This window comes from Cupressus sempervirens, chromosome 11 (genome assembly GCF_028749045.1).
Source record: "Cupressus sempervirens isolate cs-2001-9-10 chromosome 11, ASM2874904v1, whole genome shotgun sequence".
NCBI classification, from domain to species: Eukaryota; Viridiplantae; Streptophyta; class Pinopsida; order Cupressales; family Cupressaceae; genus Cupressus; species Cupressus sempervirens.
This window is the reverse complement of record NC_143128.1, coordinates 366,571,180-366,581,212: the sequence shown is the minus strand read 5'-3', so window position 1 is coordinate 366,581,212 and position 10,033 is coordinate 366,571,180. Positions and strand designations below refer to the sequence as shown.

At 33.6% G+C, this 10,033-nt stretch overlaps 1 protein-coding gene across 1 annotated transcript; it reads right to left on the bottom strand.

The window, feature by feature from the left end:
* Positions 1-4,348: 4,348 nt before the first annotated feature.
* Positions 4,349-9,552, bottom strand: LOC149529593 (6,7-dimethyl-8-ribityllumazine synthase). Its single transcript, XM_089811907.1, has 4 exons — positions 8,935-9,552; positions 8,702-8,761; positions 4,890-5,065; positions 4,349-4,800 (listed from the first exon to the last, which is right to left on the bottom strand). The coding sequence occupies exons 1-4, from the start codon at positions 9,245-9,247 to the stop codon at positions 4,606-4,608; spliced, it is 744 nt and encodes a 247-aa protein (XP_089668033.1). The 5' UTR covers positions 9,248-9,552; the 3' UTR covers positions 4,349-4,605.
* Positions 9,553-10,033: the final 481 nt, after the last annotated feature.

The following is a 10,033-nucleotide window of genomic DNA, read 5'->3' as shown; positions in this document are numbered from 1 at the left end:
TTTATCTACAAATTTGGAATTGAGATAAAAATTTGAACTTCCAAACATATAGTATAGTGAAATTGACAACCTAAAACTGATAAATTGAATTGAATTCGATTTGGAATGCACATTGAGCCCTACTAATTGACAACCTAAAATTGATATCAAATACCTTTTGAAAACCTTAACTCCCAATATTGAAATTCAAACTAATGTTGCATAGGCATATGGACAATTTTGGAGGATTAAGCAAAATAGTACACGAGAATGACAAAAAAAAACCATTTTGTTGGCAAAATTTAGTACAACTTTGAGAAATCCTCCAAAAATACTCAAACCCAGAATTTGAAACCTATAACACCACATCTAAAACCCTCAAATCAATAAAAATGAAATGAATTAAAAATCAACGTGGACTAAAATTGACTTTCAAACAACTAGTAACTTTTGAAATAATCACAAGAATAAGAAACAATAGAGTGAATAGATGCATGCAAATAAATTAAAGCATGTTGCAAATAACTTATTAAACCCTCGCTCGTTAACATTGGAACTAAATTGAAACCCTAGTCAATTAGCCAGGTAACTTATTGAATTGGAAAATTTGAATGATGGAATTGGAATTGAAAATTGTATATAGTAAATCTGAAACCCTACAACCAATTCAAATTGAAATTTAAAACAATTGAAAAGTAGAAAATAAACTACACATACTTGAAAATAATATTTGAGAAGCTAAAACTAACAAAATGTAATGAAGTCAGAATTTATCGAATTGAAAGTGAAATTTGAAACCCTTAACAATAAATTTGACATGCAAGGAGACAATAAGTAGCCCCAATAACCTAGAACATGCAAAATATAAAAACCTACAAAACCCAATGGGCACAAAAAGCTTCAAACCTATAAGACAAAAAAGCCTTTTCCATAAGCAACAAATGATAAATAACTCAAAAGCCATAACTAAATCCACCATGCAGTAAAAATGGAACCCTTATAATAGAGAAAATGAAATCAAATTGCAACACATTTACAAATCACGTTAAACAATGTAGCAAATAGTTTATGAGACCCTTAAACCCCAACATTTGTGCAACCCATTTACATTCATGACCAACCCATCAAGAAGAAAGCTTAATAAAGCCTAAAACCAAAATAGTTACAATAATCAATAGCCAAGAAACTTGTAAAATATGAATTGCCAAAAAATAAGCATTGTAGGATATTAGACGTGTAGGGATGCATGAGGACCCATCTTTGTGTGTGTGTGTGTGCGCGCACGTGCACACGCGCTACTGACACTAGAACACAAGAAATGAACATGTTATATTGTGCTCAAAACACAAATGTCATTTCAAATTGAAGACATTCAAAACAAAATGCAATGGAGGTAAGTGTTCACAAAGCAACTGAAGAAACCAAAACAACACATTTTAAAATGGGCCAAATTTTTTTAGGAGAGTTATCCTCACTAAGGTTAAAGACCAAATGGTAGACACACTCCCATAGCTCATTGTCATAATCTACCTTTTTCACCTCATAATCTTGAGCATCTCAAAAAAACACAATGATTTGTCTTACAACCAGAAACACACGCAAAGGAAATGGAAATATGTCATTTGAGCAAAATGATGGTGGAAGAAGGTAAAAACAAACTGTAAGAAAGTATATTATTACTTGCAAAGTTAAAGGAGGAGGTGGCCTGTGGATGAGTACATAATGGTAGCATGCCATGTTTATAGGGTTCTTTGTCGAGTACATTTTGACTCCCAAGTGTTCAAAGACTCCAAAATAGAAAGGAGTAAAAGGAATGTTAGGTGTCTTGATCCACGAAGGTGTATTGAATGAAATTGTGATGAGAAATATAGTCCCATTAAGGGAAATTAAGGTGACTTGACATGGTAATTGCGGTTGCATATGGTGGTCGCATGATGCATTTGTGGTTAGGACAATGGATAGGCTAGTGTGCGGTGACATGCCACACGTCCACCACCTTGTGCCTCAACAATTGCATGTCTCAATCGATAGTTCAAAATGGCAAGTTTTGCCCATCTTGTGCCAATCATGTTGCAACACGTGGCTAGGCTTTTCCAAGTGGGCTCGACCTTTGATTTTGGGTTGCCAACTAGGCCAATTGACCGAACAAATTTAAAAATTGTGGGGTCCATATAGTGACCCATGTAGACCCCAATGTTAGGATGCCCACGTTCTAAACTCTTTTACACATTATGAATTGCATCTACATTAATGGAATATAATTTTTTAGCCCACTGTAAAATCACTAATCTTATGAACAATTTTCTATTAATTTTAGTTCCTACCTTTGGTAGGAAACTAATAGAATCATTAGATTCCATATTAGTTACATAAATCTAAAAATTTGAAGATATACTAATGTTTGCAAAAGCTATATTAATTTGAATTTTTTTTTAAATTGAAAAATACAATTTTTTGAAAATTGTATTGGCCCATGATAAAAAGGGCAATTCAAAAATTCAATTTTCTCCAACAAAAATACACATATTTTCGAACAACTCTATTAATGAATGCATTAATTACAATTTTATCTTTTCCACATTTGTGACATTTGGATTAACTTTTTTTTAAAATAATCTTTTTTATCTTCCACCTCACAAATGAATGTCTAATCAATATTAATTATCCCTATCTATTTTTCTTACCAAGTTCAAATATAAATATTTTAATAAAATATAGAGTTAAATATTTTATATTTCTTATTAATGTCGATAGGCATTCTGCAATGGCAGAATTGGGGAGTAAGATGGTGTGACCGTGTTAATATTAACTTTTATTCTTCTAGGTTAAATTTGACAACCATCTACATGTCAAAAGTTTAAATTTTATTATAAATAGAATATACTTTTAAAATAATTTAATAAATACCACAAAATATCTATATAAATTATTATATTTGAAAATATAAATCATCCATTTTTTAAAAAATAAAATAAAAAGCTTAAGTTAGCAAAAAATTAAATAAATGGAGATAAAGAAAATATAAATAATTTTAGATATAGTAAATTAAATTATAATTATTTTGTAGTGGATATCTATCGGCATTTCATTAGGTAGATTTATTTAAGATATCTATATTAGTTTTAAATATATTTATTATTTAAGATAGTTTATGAAGAAGAAGTCATATGAATTTATAGAGTTAAATATTTTTTAAGTTGTATAATTTAGATATTTTAATCAAATATAGAGTTAAATGTTTTATATTTCTTATCAATTTTACATTGATGTTTATTTTTGTAATTTGTAAAATGTTATTTCTTTAAGTTTATACTATATTTTACTAGCTATCTTACCAAGTTCAAATATAGAGTAAAATGTTTTTTTATTTCTTATTTTATATATATTTCTTATTAGTTTTATATTGATATTTATTTTTTATAATTGTAAAATGTTATTTTAAAAAAAATTACACTTACTAGCTACTATTTTACAATTTTGCTCAATTTTTTTTTATACTATTAATACTACCCCCTTAAACTTATTACATATTTTGGTACTTTGATTTTAAGTAATCAACAATTGTTTTTTATTTTATTGAAGTACCTGAAAAAGTTTATCGTCAACAAATTTTTGGTAAAAAATGTAACTAATTTAATTTCTCCTTAGTATAATACTACTTCAGTCAACCATAAAAAAATTAAGACATGATGCATGCGTCCCTTGTTTATCCACCTAGCACTCCACACAAATCCCCACATTTAAGACTGGTCCACTATAGACCCCTACCCCATGCTATAATCTTAGATCACATTTAAGATTCTTTGACCATGCAAGAAACACTAGGGGAGTTTGCTGACTCTAGAAATTACATGCTAAAAATTGATGCAAGAAACACTAGGGTACAGTATTTTGTGTCTTGTTCGGCGATAACACATGCTACATATGCGAGTAAAAATTCCTTCACAAACCTTATAATTTGTTTAGGTACCTCAAAAATGACTACACTCAAGTCTCGGCATGACTTCTGAAAAAAATGTTGGGCATTTCAGAGATCATTCATTTAATCCTATCCATTCTCAAAAGGAAAGGATGGAGGGCAGCAAAGAAACTTGATCTTAAACCACTACATTTCAATTAACTAATAACCCATGGAATGCCTCACACCTCCAATGGAAATGTCTACTCGTGCCAACATATAACATGCTGAATACACCCAATCCCTGGTGGCAATGGATTGTAGCTTGAAATGTTTCATGCGAAAACATTTAAGTTATTATCATCATTGATGGTGGAAATTTTGTCTTCAAATGCATCGTGTCAAATACAGCTGCCAACTACAACAGCACAATGTAGAAAACTGCTTGCACTTGAAAGTGTAAAGAAAGAATTATCCAATCAACTGACCAAAAGCTTGTGATTCATATACAAGTTTGAAGTCAATCATGACTTCTAATGATATACAAATCAGTTTACAACCTACAAAAAAGTGGTGCTTACATTATGCAGCATCTGGGATTGCTTGAAAAATGTTAAACAGGGGCACTAAACGACATTATATACACATTTACAAAAAACAAGTTTGTTTGTAGGGAAAAGAAATCCCAACCCTCGTTTGCTTGGAATTATGCATCGAAGGAATGCCTTTCATATGGTAGCCGCGGTTCTTAGAATCCTCTCAATCTTCTCAGCCTTCGCATAGTCTGATTCTGACAGAGGACCGTGAGGGAAGGCTGTTATCTCTACCACCATATGTGGAGTAGGGAGTTCATCGAAGAGGACCCTCACATTATTACAACACACAGACTCTGCATGAGCATTTTCTCTTCGAATTTGGCAGCCCTGAACAACAAAGAAGAATGTAATTGAAGTTGTTACAAACCAATTATAAGTCAGCAAGGGAAGGGAGAAGAATGGTTTGGACATCTTGCCTTGTGATTGCTACCATCTCTAAATGAATCATCATCAGACAGAAGAGAAGAAATGGCCCTGAGGAGACGACGACCCACAGAATTCATGGGTACCCTGTAGCTTCTTTTCAGTGTACCCTTTGTGGTTGTATGCCATTTGCTTACCATCTTCCTCCGCTCATCTGCTACTTGGTTTTCTGCACAACCAATTGCACATATTAAGACTAGACTTGCAATAAATCATGTTAAATCCAAAAGAATTTTTGTAACACTGTCACATGAATTTCAGAGCCAAAGCTTGTGTTATTCTACATTATAATGGGCATGTGGAACTGTACCCTGACATTCAAAAGAGGAGCTCAGAAGCAGGCCATATGCCTTAACCTTGTACTATGCATATTTGATACAATAATAAAGGTGTGATAAATGCTTATAGAGACTATGGTGAATTGGAGGAACTTAGAAAAGATTATAGGGGCTCAATGTTAATCTGAACCTAAAGTCCAATAACATACAAAGAAAATTATCTCATGGGCATTAGATTTTACAAACCAACGTATGCAACTTTAGGGTGCACGTAGTCCAGAAATACTTCCACATGAAGTCTAGTTGATATCGTTTAGGAAAAACCAGTGAGAAACCCGTAAAATGTGACTACCCAGGCAAATTTGCAACGAAGCTAAAAACCCTTTTTCATGAGGATGCAAAATATGATTTTTATAAAGAATCTAAATTTTGAGGGAAAAAAACATGCAGACCTAGTAAAGCAATGAATTTCATGGCCATAAAATTACAAGCAAGCAAATCCATTGTGCACATCCAACCTGAAAAATAGGTATATTTGCTGAACAGAGGATATCATATCCAAATATATGAAATGTTCCTCATCTCATCATGAACAAATTACCATATCGGCTACAAAAATATGTCAAAATAGTTCGATTTGTAGGATAACTCTGCCAGTTGTAGGGCTCTGAGCTTCAGTGCCTTGTGTTACCTCTTTTAGAAAATCTATTAGAATGATTTTGTTCTGCTTTTGGTCCTTAGGAGTCCCATTTATTTTAGGGAAGATAGGCATCCGATTTTTATTTTCAGATCTAAAAGGTGGGTGTTCTAATCGTAGTTTCAGATAACAAATGTCTCCAAATAGTTCTATTTGCAGGGTCATCAATGCCCTGTTTTACCCTTGTACAAAACGTGGTAAAATGATTTTGTTCTGCTTCTGTTTCTTAGGATTTCCCTTTTCTTAAGCGATGACAAAAATTCCATATAGTTTTTGTCAGCCCTTGGGAAGTGGGTGCACATTCTGGCCTCATTTTTTACCTTCATCAACGACACTTAAATCTTGGAAGGTTAGACGAGAGCCATTCAATATTATCAATAGATCAAAGGGCCCATTTGATAGGAATGACTCAACAACACTGAAATCTTGGAAGGTATTTTGATGCAATGATGTTGAAACCCCCCTTCTCACCTATCTCAGTCAACACTCCAAAGTTTCAAATACATATAAATCAGAAATATAAACAAGAAGAATTATGAAAATGAACAGCAAACTGATTTCTTTATTCAATAACGAAAAAAATGGAACTCCGTCTCTATATTCTGATTACAAAATTTGTTCAAAACATTAACATGAGAAATTTAGATTTCCTCACAGATTCAGACCTTCGACAAAATTCTATTCCCTCATTCAGAATCAGCTCTGCCCTGTGTATGCGTGAATATGTGGCCTCTGCTAACACACACACTTCAACATGGTCATTATATGCGGATTCAGCCAGGAATGAACATTGGATTGTTCATCCGAAAATCAACCTGCAAAACAACCTGTTGAAGTGTGTGTTAGCAGAGGCCACATATTCACGCATACATTTCTGGCACCCCACGGTGGGCGCCAGAAATGTATGCGTGAATATGTGGCCTCTGCTAACACACACACTTCAACATGGTCATTGTATGCGGATTCATCCCGGAATGAATATTGGATTGTTCCTCCGAAAATCAACCTGCAAAGCGACCTGTTGCCTTCTATCTAAAGGGAATTGCTTGTCAGATATCCTCAGATTCGAGGTGTTTAAGCAACCAGACCTTGTAAGAACGAAAGATTTAAGAAATGAAATTAATCTCTATGATTATGCAGATTAATCTAGAATGAGAAATGCATTCTAATCTAAGAACAAGGAAAGGAAACTAGATTAATCATATGCATATTATGCTAAATGAAATTAAGCTAGAAAATGAATATGAAAGTAGGGAGCTCAAATGAATGCACAATCCAGCAGCAATTTGATGCAAATTCTCATTCAACCTCTTTCCAAAATGAAGAGATGAGGGTCTCTTAAATAGACTTTCCTGAAATCCATCAACGGTTGAGATCGATTTCAATCAACGGTTAGGATTAAAAGTGAAGTTCAGTCATAAAGGGAGATTCCCAAATTAAAGGGAGTTAACAGATTTAATTTGAGTAAAATAAGGAGTTAACTGATTTAACTCATCTTTTATCAATAGTGAACTAGAAATTTTCCTTTTTTGAATTGAAGAGAGATTTTGTCGAGATATTTAATTTAATAAAATGAGATATGCTCTCATAATTACCTTTTCTATTTAATTAAATAATTCTATTTAATTAATTAGAGACACTTTTCTTGTTTAATTAAATAACTTCATTTAATTAATTAGGAATGGCTTTCCATTTAATTAAATAAATTTGTTTAATTAATTTAGAAGTAAGTTCTCCATTTAATTAAATAATTTCATTTAATTAATTAAAATAGGCAATTTATTAAATTAAATATTAATCAATAGATTTAATGTGACTAATATGAGTAAATACTATAAGAATTAAATAATAAGCATGATGAATGCAGATTTAGGTTTTCTGCATTTGACAATTAAGTCAAGTAGCGAGTAGCAGAATGAGAATTGCCTATTAGAATAGGTCTTAGGATTGATCAGAAATAGACCAGAATTGGTATCATGGCAATGAGCCAATTTTGGGGTCTTACACCCTGTAGCCCCCTGAAAACCCCCCCTAAAAACAAAAACTACTAAACAAAGCTATAAAAAAAATCTCCCACTCTTCCCTTTATCACCTCCATTCTGTTGGAAGCATTTGTCATTGGACCAAAAGCTCGAACTGTTAATGTTCGATACAAATGCCACATTTTAACTCGGTCCAAGACACAAATCTCCAACACGGTGCTGACCACCAAAAACAACAATCTCAACACATTCTCCATTTACTTGCTAAATATGGTTTCAAACAAGAGGGAATATGTAACGCAGCAATAACTAGTTTTTAAAATATTGCAGGGCTCCTACGTGGATGCCCCTGCATCATATTCTTCAGAGCTATTCAACGTTATTTATAGGCGAAAGGATCACCTGACAGGAATGAATCCAGTTTTCAGCTTCAAGATGTTAGACAGAGATATATGCAATTGAAATACTAATACTAAGTATATTGTTCTTTCAAGATCTGTAAAATTGTATTCGCCATCTGCTTTCACTCACGGATGAACTTTTGTGTGCATACTTAAAAAGTTAAAGAGAGTGTCATATTTAATCTATCAGTAAACAACCATGCGGTACATAAACACCCATAGTTTACTCATAGCAACATGGGCTACTGAAATCACACGTGGATACCTCAGATACCAAACGAATGGAAGTCTGGAAAGACCCAGTAATCAAACTAACTCTACAGAAATGGATATTAACTATCTTTCTAAATGCTATGATTTCCATTAATATAACAACAGAAAAATTCAGCCGAACTAGTCATATCATATATGAAGCAAGGAAAGATGGACAAAAGGAAACCGTTCTACCTGAATCCATTGAGAGCATATTTCTAAGCCATTTGGGCATCCATTTTTCGGCCTCTATATCTGAAATCACAGGGATCAAAGAAGAACCATAACACTACAGACGAATCATTTGGAAGAATGCACAATACTGTGAGCAATGCAATAACCTAATGCTTAAACAAAACAAAAACAAGAAGTACAGATCTGTGATGATTTGATAAAGAAATAATGAGATTTTTCTGGAGAGATCCAACCTGACAAAAAATTGCGCTGGGGACCAAGAACCTTGACCAAAGCAACCAGTAGGCACGCACATCCAGCCCACAACAATGGCTGCTTATATCTGAGCAAAGAAGCCTGCACAACCAATCTTGAATTCCTACGCTTTTTTTTTCCGATACTGATGGAACGGATTGGCCTGAATGTCCGAAGGCCCATATATGGGCCCCCAAGGGCTGAAATGGACATGGAACTATAAACATGGCGACTGTCCTTGAAACGCATTAAGGGTTCATTAGAGGTTGTTAAGTGACAAACCCCACAATAGAACTGAATAGATTTCAGCATTTTCCACTGACAGATCACCCAATGTTGAAAAATTCTTTGGCAGGAAGAGACGGAAGCTAAGTATAGGTAGACTGTTCTATGCAATCCTGTTTTACTAGTCTTTGATAGGGTTTTATCAGTTGGGTAAAGCAAGCTTGAGGAAGGCAGGAGATTGTTTACAGGTCCACAAAGGATTCGGGAAGTGGATACGATATCATTTTATGGCACAACAGCATTTTGATTAAAAGGGCGAGAATGTGGAAAAATATGATCCCTCGTCACAATTTGTTGCAGAAGGGCTCCTCTGTCGAAAAGATAAAATCTACAGTTGATTGCGAAACGCTGTGCATTTTAAATAAGATATATCTTGAGTGGAAGGGAAAATGACAGAAATAAATGTACTCAAGCTTATCCAATCCTCTATTCTATTGAAGTGGATAAAAGGAAAGTAATAATAATGGAGTTGGACCCACATTTGTGAGCATGGATTGTAGCAAACGGAGACGAGAAAATTTGGTGAGCATGGAGGAGGTTCATATGCTGCACCTGCATAACGCTTACCAGTAATCTTTGTTTGTTCAGTAGAAACAACATGCCTAGATTGGCAGGCAGTCCTCTATCTCTGAAAATGCTCTAGTTTCTGTCGGCATTGCATGGTGTATGATTTTGTGTCCGTGATGTGTCAATGGTGATATTGGCAATTATGTTGTGTTTACAAATTCTAGATATTTTTGTTATGTTTGTGTAAAATTTCAAATAATATTTTTTTGGTTATATTTGTGTAAGGTTTTATTTAAAAAGTTGTAG

Coding starts and splice junctions, on each gene's coding strand:
- LOC149529593 (XM_089811907.1), bottom strand. CDS start 9,247: ATGCTGAAATCTATTCAGTTCTATTGTGGGGTTTGTCACTTAACAACC. Junction 8,762..8,934: donor CCAGCGCAATTTTTTGTCAG/GTTGGATCTCTC, acceptor CTGTGATTTCAG/ATATAGAGGCCGAAAAATGG. Junction 4,801..4,889: donor GAGATGGTAGCAATCACAAG/GCAAGATGTCCA, acceptor TTTGTTGTTCAG/GGCTGCCAAATTCGAAGAGA.